General features: G+C 42.6%; 1 protein-coding gene across 1 annotated transcript in view; it reads left to right on the forward strand.

Moving 5' to 3' along the window:
- LOC311130844 (prolyl 3-hydroxylase 2-like) overlaps positions 1–14,562 on the forward strand; it is a 104,045-nt gene that overhangs the window by 46,503 nt on the left and 42,980 nt on the right. The window contains exon 2 of the mRNA XM_084163650.1: positions 9,048–9,200. Within this exon, the coding sequence (XP_084019776.1) occupies positions 9,048–9,200 (153 nt within the window). The remainder of the gene's footprint in view (positions 1–9,047; positions 9,201–14,562) is intronic.

The following is a 14,562-nucleotide window of genomic DNA, read 5'->3' on the forward strand; positions in this document are numbered from 1 at the left end:
AGATTGCCGGCAATGACAACAAGCTCAGTACGATGATGCTGTGACACACCGCCCCAGACCATGATGGACCCTCCACCACCAAATCGATCCCGCTCCAGAGTACAGGCCTTGGTGTAACGCTCATTCCTTCGACGATAAACCGCGACTCGTCAGTGAAGAGCACATTTTGCCAGTCCTGTCTGGTCCAGCGACGGTGGGTTTGTGCCCATAGACGACGTTGTTGCCGGTGATGTCTGGTGAGGACCTGCCTTACAACAGGCCTACAAGCCCTCAGTCCCTCTCAGCCTATTGCGGACAGTCTGAGCACTGATGGAGGGATTGTGCATTCCTGGTGTAACTCGGACAGTTGTTGTTGCCATCCTGTACCTGTCCCGCAGGTGTGATGTTTGGATGTACCGATCATGTGCAGGTGTTGTTACACGTGGTCTGCCACTGCGAGGACGATCAGCTATCCGTCCTGTCTCCCTGTAGCACTGTCTTAGGCGTCTCACAGTACGGATATTGCAATTTATTGCCCTGGCCACATCTGCAGTCCTCATGCCTCCTTGCAGCATGCCTAAGGCACGTTCACGCAGATGAGTAGGGACCCTGGGCATCTTTCTTTTGGTGTTTTTCAGAGTCAGTAGAAAGGCCTCTTTAGTGTCCTAAGTTTTCATAACTGTGACCTTAATTGCCTACCGTCTGTAAGCTGTTAGTGTCTTAACGACCGTTCCACAGGTGCATGTTCATTAATTGTTTATGGTTCATTGAACAAGCATGGGGAACAGTGTTTATACCCTTTACAATGAAGATCGGTGAAGTTATTTGGAATTTTACAAATGATCTTTGAAAGACAGGGTCCTGAAAAAGGGACGTTTCTTTTTTTGCTGAGTTTATAAACACAGGTCATTACATCTTTAGAGATAATGGATATCATCGAAAAAACAATGCATATCATCGAAGCAACATTTCCTCTTAGATACGTTCTCTGGCAGATGTTTGACTTCTAACTTTACCCTAGTCAGCAGCGCTTGGCTTCTATTCCCTTAGAGGTCTTAAAACCATTATTGGCTGCTGTTGTAGGGCTGTTGTTATCACAAAGACATATTTGCTGCTGGAATGTGTACTATGCTAAGTACCGGAGCCAAGGAGCTCACTGGACAGTACTTCTTTGAGGAAAATCGTTTTAAAGACCTTTTTCGAGAAGGTCAAACTTCTGTCAGTGGAGGCTTAGCAGACTAGGCCGGGTGTTTAATAGCAGCAGGGAGAAATGTTTATACATGTAATAGCCACGGGCATAGATTTGACACCCCTAGCGCTACATGCGCTAAATGCTATTAGCGCGTAGTTAGGGTGTTGGTATTCTACTGGTCCTCATTGAAGCCTGAACACTAAGCCTGAATAAGGCTGGAGAGTAGGGATCCCTGGCTGTTTCCATTTCTATATCCTGACTTAGCATACAGTACTATGGACTTTTGGCATACGGTAATTCCTGGCATGATTCCTCCGATAAAACAAGTAGAAGCAGGTTTCAACACATGTACTCAGACATAGAGTATCTATGATATTTTACATTTTCACAATGGGGTCAATCTCCATGCCAGAAATGAACAGATCCATAGAGGTGCTGGTATGTGTGCATCCAAAACCTTAGCATGTTATAGTCCACAAGCTCCACTCTAGAACTCTGGTAGGCCGTAAACCCCTGGCAGTTTCCAAGAGTTAGGCTTAAGTTCTCACTCTTTGATTCTGGCCTTCTCGGATGGTTTGAAGGCCGGAACATACAGTAACTACAAATAATTTGTAGACTGCAAATTGACTGCAAGAAGCCCAAACAGATATAATATTTGACTAAAACTAAAAATTATTCCAAACCTTGCTTACATTTGCATGTGTCTCTGGTGTTTTTATGTCCAACAATGAAAATTCTCAACTATTTTTATTATTATTATTATTTTTATTATTATTATTTTTATTAGTATTATTTTCTTTGCTCAGAAATCTTGGGGGGGGGGGGGGGGTCAAATAACACCACCCATGGGCCAGATTTGGCCCGCGGACCGCCAGTTGGGGAACCCTGACCTAGAGGCTTCTAGCCTAAGGTATTTTCTGTGTTTTAGAAAGCAGCTTACTTTTCCCAGTTCTTCCCAGTTTGTGGGAAGCCAGTGGTTGCTGGCTGCCTGGTTGGTGACTACTGCTGACTCTAGTCTTGACGCCGACCCTTGTCTCTTGTCTCCTGTCAATTTGTGGCGGAGGGATACGTGCTCGTCGTCACAGCCCCGCTGTGTCTTTGACCTGGCTACAGCACTATTTACATATTTGTGAAGTGAGTGTGAGGTTCATGGGGAGAGAAACATGCAAATGGCCATTTGACTTGGCTTCTTGCCTATCCCACATCAAGAGGTTTTTACTCAGCGAGAGTTAGTGTTCTGTAGGGAGGACAGAGTGAGGGCGCCTACTGGGCACTAGTTATTTCCCCATTACAGGTGCTCCTTTGAAATTCATGAGTGGAAAAAACATGTGCTTACTCTACAAGGACTCTGTGTTCAATGCCTGATGGTTAATGGTAGGGTTGTGAGGGTTGTTAGCTTTGAAGCATAAACAGGTGATGCTGGTGTGTATAGATTTTTTAGTTTTAGTTTTTAATGAAAGGAAAAATCTAATATTTTGTTGTGGGAAACGTCTTACTGTCTTAATTAAGGAGCTGTTGATAACAAGGATTGGGAGGTAAACTGAAAGGTCAGCTGAAAGTGATTGATCTATTTTGCGTAATTTACTACTAGAAGACTGTCTGTATCAGCATCATAGTGATTCTGTGGGAAGAGGGTGGTTTTCTCATCACCCCTAACCCCACCCCCAAAGTGTCCTCAGATGTCCCCTTCTCAACCTGGTCACGGGGTCCTATGTTTAGTAATAGACTGTCGCCAAGGCAACTCAACACAGCGGGGGAAAGCCCACCGATGCATGTATTAGAGATTGTGATCGTAGGAGTCGTCACAAAAAAAAACTAAAGATATGGCTAATCCTACATCACTTTTCAATACGAGTCTACCTGCTTGATAATGGAAAAATGTTGATATGCCTGGGAGTATTTGATAATGTTATTCCATAGTGCTATTTGGTAGTGCTGTAATCCCTCTTTTAAAAAGTTGATAGATTTGCACTGGGCCTGCAATGTCATCCCTCAGGGGGATATTTTGATTCATTTGGAGGTTTGATTTATATGCACCAGTTTATGAAATATCTGAGTGGTTGCATCATGCTTTATTTCAATGATGTTACTGAATTACAGTTCATATAAGGAAATCAGTCAATTTGTCATGTTCGTTTAATGACGGGTCGGACCAAGGCGCAGCGTGATATGCGTACATGTTTATTTAACGATAAACACTCGACAAAACAACAAAGGAAACGAAAGGTGAAGTCCAAAGGTACAACACAACAAACCTTACACGGAACAAGAACCCACAACTAGACAGTGCCAAAAGGCTTCCTAAGTATGATTCCCAATCATGACAACGAGCGACAGCTGCCTCTGATTGGGAACCACACCGGCCAACATAGAAATACAAATCTAGAATATTCACACCCTGACCAAACTAGCTAGAGTTCTGTAGGCCACCCCCCCCCCCCAAAGGTGCGGACTCAAAGGCCCTATGGATTTCACATGACTGGGCAGGTGTGCAGCCATGGGTGGGCCTGGGAGGGCATAGGCCCACCCACTTGGGAGCGAGGCCCACCCACTGGGGAGCCAGGCCCAGCCAATCAAAATACGTTTTTCCCCACAAAAGGGCTTTATTACAGACAGAAATACTCCTGAGTTTCATCAGCTGTCCGGGTGGCTAGTCTCAGATGATCCTGCAGATGAAGAAGCCGGATGTGGAGTTCCTGGGCTGGCGAGGTTACACGTGGTCTGCGGTTGTGAGGCCGGTTGGATGTACTGACAAATTCTCTAAAACGACAATGGAGGCAGCTTATGGTAGAGAAATTAACATTCAATTCCTTGGCAACAGATCTGGTGGACATTCCTGCAGTCAGCATGACAATTGCACTCTACCTCAACACTTGAGACTGTGGCATTGTGTTGTGTGACAAAACTGCACATTTTAAAGTGCCCTTTTATTGTCCGCAGCACAAGGTGAACCTGTGTAATGATCATGCTGTTTAATAAGCTTCTTGATATGCCACACCTGTCAGGTAGATGGATTATCTTGGCAAAGGAGAAATGCTCACTAACAGGGATGTGCACATAATTTGAGAGAAATAAGCTTTTTGTGCGTATGGAACATTTCTGGGATCTTTTATTTCAGGTCATGAAACATGGGACCAACACTTTACATGTTCAGTATACAGTATGCGATACTGTACTCCTGGCAGTCTCCTCTTAGCCCCTCCAGCCTCACAGATCTTTTCTCTCTCCATAAACCAGTGACATCACTGGATGTTTGAGGTCAGCACTGCGGAGTATCACTGTAAATCTATTATCACTATAGAGAATGAGTCTCTCAGCACGGCTCCCCTAGTCCTATATGTTGCCAATGGAATACCCCTGAGGTCCTTATGTTACAGTTTTCCTAGTGAGTCTTCATGCTCACTTTACTATGTTGTATTTAATTGCACAATTTTCTGAAACTGTGTTTTTCTTAGAGGAAACTACTTCACACAAGGTAGATTTAAAACAATGTAAAAACTTTACTTTTGGTACTTTGCCAACTTTAATTGTCGTACAGAATTGTGAACAGAGATTTATGATGGTATGATGGCCTCTCATGATCAAACCTGGAAGGCAGTGTGCTGCTGTCATGCGTCAGATTGAGTCTCCTCCTCCGCTTTCTCTCTCTAGTTTCTCTCATGTCTCGGGACAATAGGTCTGGCAGTGCTGAGACGCAGCTGTGTTTGTGCTGCAGCTGGACTTAATACCCCTGTCTCCTGACGCTGCCTTTCTGAGGCGTTGGGGGGAGGACTGGGGAAAGTAGTGGAGCAGAAGGGCAGGTGGGCCGAGACACTCCACAGGTGGCTGGATTCCCCCCAGCCCCTCTCCTGAACGTCACAGCCCCATCCTTGGGTCCAGCTCTCGGACGGAGAGAAGTCAGGCGGAATTCTCCGTGATTACCGGAAAAGTGGAGAGGTCAGCATTTGGATGGGACACAAAAATGCCTCCGGCTATCCCCTTGCCGATAGGTCCTTAGCCTCAGCCTGGGCAGCACGGGGGAGAGGTGGACAGTGCAGGAATGTAGTCGACGCCAATTCGCTCTTTGGCCTTTCAGAGGTAACCAAGCATGTCCACCCAGCTTTTCTTTCCCCTGCTCCTCTCCGCCGGAGAGAAAACCTTGGCTGCGTCGCAAAAAGAGAGGGAAAAAAAGAGAGGAGATTGTTGATTAGCACAGCACCCAGATCATGGCTTTCCTAGTCAGGAAATAGCCTAGAGCTGGCAGTGGAGTTACAAGCTTGGAGCTTGGTCTTTGGTCTCAGACCATTCAAAACAGCACCAATGTTTTATGCGTATAGGAAGGATTTAAAATGAGCAGGGCCATATAGTCACTCATATAGTCACCTCCCGTTTTACGAGATGGAGCTAACATTGCACCACATGAGATCCTCAGCTAGACAGAGCTCACTGTCTCTCAATTTTATACTTATTCCTTGGACGCTAAGCAGGAAGCCACCTCTGCTGCTTCCTCGCCCGCTGCCGCTGACCATAATCTCTCTCTCTCTCTCTCTCGGTCTCTCTCTTACCCTCGCTCCCACACAGACAGAGGTATATGAAGCATCTCTAATCTCTTGGGAGGGTGTTATTGTATTCCTGCGATTTTGAGGGTCTGCCAGTGTCCATCTCTGTCCTGGGCATGTTTCTCAGGCCATGACATGCCACATCTTGATGTGAGCTATTGTGAAAGGTGGTTGTTTTCGTGGGAATGTACCAGGGAAAGATCGTCAAAGATCTTCCTGTGTCAGGACTTGACAGTGATTTGATCAGATCTAATTGCACCCTGAGTGCTCTTGAAGCAACCAACACAGGACATAGCAGGAGCTGGAGCAAAACCATACCTTGCCTTTCCCTTTTGATGTGATCCATACTCTTAAGCTGCGTTTCCTTATCTCACATGGGCAGGTAGGTTAAACGTTATAAAAAGTGGAATTAAAAAGTCACCTTTGAGGTTTACGATCCTTTAATGTGAAGGGAGAGAGGGAGAGATGGAGGGAGGGAGATATGGGTTTCTTAACTGTAGAGCCAAGGCAAAAAACATTGCGTCCTAAGTGCAGCGGTGCTTGTGAAGGCAGAATTAAGTCCTCAAGTTCCACGGCACGGGGGAATCCTCTCTGTCTGCAGCTAGCCTATTAGAGTGGGCTGTTAGTGGATGATGCTGTTAGTCTGGTTATATTCAACGGCTGTGGAGCCTTTGAGCAGTTTCCCAAATGGTGGTGTGTGACCCACTGGTGTGTCATGGCTATTTCAAAGGAAAAAAATCGTTGGCTTTTTCCATTTGTCAAAAGAACAATGGAAATATCATGTTTTCAAGAGCATTCTTAAAGCTTTAGAGTTTTGGCCCAAACATTTTAAGATCTACTGTCTTCCAGAACCATTAGAATACCACTACATTTATGGGTAAATATGAGCGTCAAACAGACCTACAGTGAGGGAAAAAAGTATTTGATCCCCTGCTGATTTTGCATGTTTGCCCACTGACAAAGAAATGATCAGTCTATAATTTTAATGGTAGGTTTATTTGAACAGTGAGAGACAGAATAACAACAAAACAATCCAGAAAAACGCATGACAAAAATGTTATAAATTGATTTGCATTTTAATTAGGGAAATAAGTATTTGACCCCTCTGCAAAACATGACTTAGTACTTGGTGGCAAAACCCTTGTTGGCAATCACAGTGGTCAGACGTTTCTTGTAGTTGGCCACCAGGTTTGCAAACATCTCAGGAGGGATTTTGTTCCACTCCTCTTTGCAGATCTTCTCCAAGTCATTAAGGTTTCGAGGCTGACGTTTGGCAACTCGAATCTTCAGCTCCCTCTACAGATTTTCTATGGGATTAAGGTCTGGAGACTGGCTAGGCCACTCCAGGACCGTAATGTGCCGCTTCTTGAGCCACTCCTTTGTTGCCTTGGCCATGTGTTTTGGGTCATTGTCATGCTGGAATACCCATCCACGACCCATTTTCAATGCCCTGGCTGAGGGAAGGAGGTTCTCACCCAAGATTTGACGGTACATGGCCCGGTCCATCGTCCCTTTGATGTGGTGAAGTTGTCCTGTCCCCTTAGCAGAAAAACACCCCCAAAACATAATGTTTCCACCTCCATGTTTGACGGTGGGGGATGGTGTTCTTGGGGTCATAGGCAGCATTCCTCCTCCTCCAAACACGGCGAGTTGAGTTGATGCCAAAGAGCTCGATTTTGTTCTCATCTGACCACAACACTTTCACCCAGTTCTCCTCTGAATCATTCAGATGTTCATTGGCAAACTTCAGACGGGCATGTATATGTGCTTTTTTGAGCAGGGGGACCTTGCGGGCGCTGCAGGATTTCAGTCCTTCACGGCGTAGTGTGTTACCAATTGTTTTCTTGGTGAAATAACAGCAGCTGGCTTTTACCGTTTTTACAATGAGCTCATTTAAACCAGCTGCCCGAGGTCTGTACAGTATCCACAGCACTTCTACTCAAAGACCCCATGTCTGTGTTTGTCTTGTTCGGGAGGCCTCTGATAGGAGTCAAAGATGATTGACAGGCCCCATTTATCCTTCTGTGTTTATTCTTGATGCATTTTTCTGTAATGTAAGAGAATCCTTGGGATTGGGATAATTATTTCATGCTAATGTACCCAAATGTATGATTCCCACATGTTTCCTGATGAAGGAAGCAAATCCATCATTTGGGTTGACATTAATGGAATGGATGGCGGGTTTCAATGCTGACAGGAAGTAAATGGGAACAATGTGTCCTTCTAAAAGTCACGGTCCTTCTCTCCTGTTGATCTCCTGCTCAGCCAGAACCATTAATATTGCATACTATATAATGAATTAGTCTTTTTATGCTCAAGTCAGCACTGGTTTTAAGGTCTTCTTTGAACTGTGGCTTATGATATGCCACTCTCTGTTAGTGCAGTAGATTCCACGCCAACCCTAAATCTAAATCTAAATCTAAATGGTCCTCTGTAGCTCAGCTGGTAGAGCACAGCGCTTGTAACGCCAGGGTAGTGGGTTCGATCGCCGGGACCACCCATACACAAAAAAAATTATGCACGCATGACTGTAAGTCGCTTTGGATAAAAGCGTCTGCTAAATGGCATATTATTTATTATTATTAACACTATATTTTGTACAAAGAAGGTGTGAGGTCAGGTCATGGCCTTAACCCGTTCTTTGAATGGCACGGTATACAACCCATTTACTTCATTTCAAAGCTTCTGCGGTCTCTGCCCTGTCAGCATAAATGTCATCAAAGACTTTGTGGTCAGTGCCTGGGGGATGATTACAGTTAATTGAAGGGGCCACTTCAGTAGAAGTGATCAATGTCCGTAGAGCTTGTCTCGTCTCAGTGTATGAGACTGGGACAGCTAGCCTCATCTCGGTTAATGAGACGGTGTATCATCTTGGTGTGAGACCTGTGCCATCCTCTATATTCCATGTGAAGGGAGTGGTGATGAGGAGGCGGGTTAGGGTGGGTCTCCACTTCCACTTCCTGAGGTGAACACTGTCATTAATATACTCCACTGTCCTGTACTTACCTCAGCCACACCAAAGTATTCCACAGGGCCACACTGCCCTGCTAGAGACAGCTGGACTACAAGACTATAGTGTCTGTGTGTGGTTTATTTCTCCAATTGTTGCGCAATGAAATTGACCCTGGGAAAGGCTATGTTTGGCTAAAAGCAGCTATTTGTCAGCCAGATGCAGTTGGCGTATGCTCATTTTTTTTTTTTTTTTTTTTTCATGTGTAGGGTTTTTCATTAATATCTGTGATAATGCCTCTCACTCTCTCTCATTCTCTCTCTTTCTTTCTCGCTCTCTCTCCCTCCCTCTCCCATCCTCCCTCCCTCCCTCCCCCTCTCCTGTATAGCTGAAGCAGTTGGACAAGGCAGCGGCGGCGGCCCACACCTATTTCCAGGCCAACCCGGAGCATGTGGAAATGGATCAGAACTTAGAGCAGTACAAGGCTCTGGAGGGGACCGACCAGGACCACTTTGTGGACAGAGAGGCCCGGCCCCATCAGGTAAGAGTGTGCAACTGTCTGTTTCCCGAGGCTAGGGTTACAAAATTCTGGTATCTTTCCCCAAATTCCCTGCTTTTCCAGAAATCCCAGGAATCCTCCAAACAGCATTTATGGGAATTTTGGGAAAGTTTGGAGAAAGTTGCAACCCTACCCGGTACTTTCAATGGGGATTTTCCATTGAGAATTAGTTTAATACATTTTTACACGACGTTTGATTAGTGTAAAAAATTCTGGGCCTGTTTCATCCTTCCTTTCTACCTACCATTATGTACTAATCGATAATCAGACATGGTGATGTCTAAGGCAAGCTTATCGTAAATTGAGACAATATTCTTTCCTCCTCCCCCCAATACAATCTAAACTCTACTGTCTCCAAGTAACTGTTCTTCTCTAGGAAGTAACAATAGAAGTAGCCGATGCCAATGGACTACATGGACACTGAAAAGATAGCACGTATGTCAATAATTGTTCTATAGGTGTGAGTGGGTGTAGTGTGTGTATGTGTCTGTGCATATGAATGGGAGTGTGAAGGAGGGTGAATATGTGTAGGAGGGCGGGAGAGAATGGGTGGGTGGATGCATAGGATATGCTGTATGTGAATGAAGGAGAATGGATGAGTAAGTCGATATATGGATGGGTGTAAATGTGTCTAAGAAGAATGGAGGGTGGGAAAAGACAGAAAGTTGGGATAAACTTTGCCTGGGTTTGTAAGGCAGGGCAAGGATGGGAGGGTGGGACAAGCTTGGCTTGGGTGGGGAAAAGGGGGAAGAAAACTGGAGGTGGAGAGGGAAGGTTTGGCTTGGCTTGGGAGAAGGAAGCATTTAACTATACTATAATGTTATTTTATTTTATTTTGTAACTTGCAAACCTGCTGTAAAATGAAGAAGATTTCTGGACAGATTAGGAAAGGATGTCGAGTCATTATTATTCCTTGTTTGTTATTATAGTTATGATTCAATGGTGGTTATTGGTGAAAGTGGAGAGGGGCTCTATCCGAGGGATTGGGACGGGGTGACTGGGAGGGCATCAGACACTTCTCTGAAGTGTGTGTAGGTACTCCATTCATCGCACTCTCTCGGTAGACCCACTCTCCCCACAAAGACCCCCACCAGCCACTATACGTTAATATAATTTACAAGGTAATACAAACTGACCATAGTACTTAAGTGGCAGTCTTCCTCCAATGTATGTGTAATGACATAATCTATGGTCTTTCGGTACATTAGGAGAGGAGTTGGTGCTTAAAAGCCCTAAAAAGGCATAGTGCCTCAAAGTACAAAGAAGTACTTTGCTTTATGTTTTTTGTGTGTTCTCTCTTAAATGTCTGCTCAGCCCACATACTCACACGCTGTATATATGTCATGTATATAACAACTATGTATTCATACTATGACTCTCCCGTTCCATGAGAGAAAGACCAACAAAAGTAAAGACCAATAAACTCCAACTTGTGCACGGGCTTCATGATGGGGGGGAAAAACGCATATGGTGCTTGAACACTTAAAGAAATTGTCAGCAGATTAGGTTTTCTGCAAGAATTACATTTGAATATTTAAAGAGGAGCTGGGTTGGAGAGGCCTATGCTGCCACCTACTGTAGTAACAGCAGAGGTGTAGGCATCCTGATAAATAAGAATACACAATTTTCCCTTATATCCCAGCACACGGACCAAGAAGGCCATTTTCTAATGTTGTATTGTACCTTACATGGTGAAAAATACACATTGATTTAATTGTACTCTATATCCCACTAGGGGCAAATCTGGTGTTTTTAGATATAATTCAAGGTACAGTGCCTTCAGAAAGTATTCACACCTTTTTTGTCACTGGCCTACACACAATACCACATAATGTGAAAGTGGAACTATGTTTTTCAAAATGTTTACAAATTAATAAAAAATGAAAAGCTGAAATGTCTTGAGTCAATAAGTATTCAACCCTTTTGTTATGGCAAGCCTAAATAATTTCAAGAGTAAAAAATGTCTTAACAAGTCACATAATAAGTTGCATGGACTCACTCTGTGTGCAGTAATAGTGTTTAACATGATTGTTGAATGACTACCTCACCTCACCAATTATCTGTAATGTCCCTCAGTCGAACATTACATTTCAAACACAGATTCAACCACAAAGACCAGGGAGGTTTTCCAATCCTCGCAAAGAAGGGCACGTATTGGTAGATAGGTCAAATTTTTTAAAAGCAGGCGAATATCACTTTGAGCATGGTGATGTTATTATTAATTATGAATTCACCTTTCAGCAGGACAATGACCTAAAACACAAGACCAAATCTACACTGGAGTTGCTTACCAAGAAGACAGTGTATGTCCCTGAGTGGCCGAGTTACAATTTTGTCTTAAATCTACTTTAACATTTATGGCAAGAATTGAAAAAGGCAATTATCAACAACCAATTTGACAGAGCTTGAAGAATTCTTTAAAGAAAAATTGGTAAATGTTGCACAATCCAGGTGTGGAAAGCTCTTAGAAACTTAACCCAGAAAGACTCACAGCTGTAATCACTGTCAAAGGTGCTTCTACAAAGTATTGACTCAGGGGTGTAAATACTTATGTAAATTAAATATGTATTTATTTCATTTTCAGTAAATTTGAAAACAATTCTAAAAACATGTTTTCACTTTTTCATTATGGGGTATTGTGTATTTTAATTTTTTACCCCCTTTTCTCCCCAATTTCGTGATATCCAATTGCTATCCAATTACGATCTTGTCTCATCGCTGCAACTCTCCAACGGGCTCGGGAGAGGCAAAGGTCGAGTCATGTTGCCCCCGCTTAACCCAGAAGCCAACTGTACCAATGTGTCGGAGTAGACACCGTTCAACTGACGACCAAAGTCAGCCTACAAGCAACTGGCCCGCCACAAGGAGTCGCTAGAGCGCAATGAGCCAAGTAAAGGCCCCCCGGCCAAACCCTCCCCTAACCCGGACAACGCTGGGCCAATTGTACGCCGACCTATGGGACTCCCGGTCACGGCGGTTGTGACACAGCCTTTGATCGAACCCGGGTCTGTAGTGAAGCCTCAAGCGCCGCGATGCCGTGCCTTAGACCGGGGGTATTGTGTTTTTAATCAATTTTGAATTCAGGTTGTAACACACCAAAATGTGGAATAAGACAAGGGGTATGAATACTTTCTAAAGGCACTGTATATTTAAATAAGGTTAAATAAAAACAATTTAAAAAATATTAGATCAAATCCAGACAGGAGCTATTATTTTAGCAGGCAACCTAAATCATACATTCAATATGATTGATAGACGTAGTAATAAAAAAGGCAAATTCAAGGAGCCTCCAAATAGGCTGAACATTTTAATCTCTACAAATAATCTACAGGACACCTGGAGACTACTATTCTCAACTACAAAAACGACTCTCTTTTTTCTCTCAAAGTAAGAAAAGCTATTCAATAATTGACTACATTTTTATTTCAAAAAATGCACTCAACAATTTAATGGGTTAAAAATTAATGATATAGTGATATCGGACCATTCTCCCATATCATGCTTAATTACACCAATAGAAAATTCACTTAGCGACAGAATATGGAAAATGAACAGAGCGCATCCTCAAGACCCGAAATGTATTAAATATGTAAATGAAAAAATAAAAACCTTCCACCATTACAAATGTAGACATAGAGGATAGATAAAAAGCCGACCCCGATATAATTTTGGGATGCTTTTATGGCGTACATTAGGGGAATGATAATCTCGTACTCGGCAAGAGTTAGAATATGTAAATTAAAGAAAAATAAATCACTGCATCTGCATTGCTTTCTCTTTGGGGTTTTAGGCTGGGTTTCTGTATAAGCACTTTGTGACATCTGCTGATGTAAAAAGGGCTTTATAAATCAATTTGATTAATTTATTAAATGTGATTTTAGAAAAAGACCATAAAAAATCTTTACAAGGTTAAGAAGAAAATAGAAATGTTGAACTTCAGCAGGAATATGATCTTTTACTTTTGAAGAGAGCCAACAACTACAGGTTAAACTCAAATAAAGCATACTACTTAATGGCAAATCACTCAATTCAGTGCTTCCTAGTTCCATGTATCAAACAGTTATTTCAGTTATATTAAAACAAGGAAAATCTGGAGAGTCCCCAGCTGATTACAGACCCATAAGTTTAATAAAGTGTGACAAAATAATAACGCTCATAAGCAATAGAATGGCAGAAGTTTTACCAGACTTGATACATATCAATCAAACAGGATTGATTAAAAATAGACACTTACAAACAAATAAAAGAACATGCTTCGGTGTAATACAATATCCTAAAAAACGATATATAGATTTATCAATAATGGCTGTTGATGCTGAAAAGGCTTTTGACTGTCTTGAATGGCCTTTTCTCTTCATAACTTTGGAAGCTTTAAACTTTCCAGCTGAAATAATAATTGTATAAAAATATTATATAAATGCCCTAAAGCAAAAATATACACAAATAATACATCATCGGTTTGGAAAGGGGCACAAGCCAGGGATGTCCTCTCTCCCCCCTCCTGTTTGCACTGTCAATTGAACCGCTTGCGGAAAAAATTATACAGAACCCAAACGTAACAGGTATCAGTATTGGTAAACATGAATATAAACTAAACTTATTTGCTGACAATCTCCTGATATACCTGACCAATAATGAAAAGTCAATGCCCCCCCGCTAAAAATATTTTCAGAATAATCTAAAATCTCAGGATATAAAATTAACGTGGAAAAAAACGAAATAATGGCAAGAAAAAAAACTAAATAATAATAATACAATCTTACAAAAAAAACATTGTTGGATTGGCAAGGGTGGTAAAGCACCATGCTTTTACTTATCCAATCAATTTATGGGTTAGTAATTACCTAAAGGGAGGAAGGATGCATTTTAATGGTATTGGAACAGGTCCAGAGACATACAGAGGCCCCATCAGAGCTTCCCTTACCATTGCTTTGGCAGTAGGCTTGGGTGGTATCCAGATATTCATACCGTTCTTCTGCCATCCCGGAATTTACGGTATTACCGGCATAGCAAACAAGGGGGCGCTAAAAATAAACAAAAAAAGCAGATTGGGCATCTATTACCAGAATGTTAAAAATAATTGCACGAGTAATAGCGAAATCACATAGACACTGTTAGTTAATGCTAACGAAAAACTAACATAAACTAATTGCTAAGACAGGCAAATCTAACTCATACAGTTATACGAGCATAACTAGTAGCTACTGAATATCATTTTCAGTGAGTGTGGATATTTACAAGCGGAAATGAACCAGATACATTTTGCAAATGAACAAAGTTGAAAAACATGCTTTTCTGAAGGAAGAGCAGCAAGTGTACACAGAAAAGACGGGAGAAGAACGAA

This window comes from Coregonus lavaretus (genome assembly GCF_964263955.1).
Source record: "Coregonus lavaretus genome assembly, chromosome: 6".
In the NCBI taxonomy this organism is placed as follows: domain Eukaryota; kingdom Metazoa; phylum Chordata; class Actinopteri; order Salmoniformes; family Salmonidae; genus Coregonus; species Coregonus lavaretus.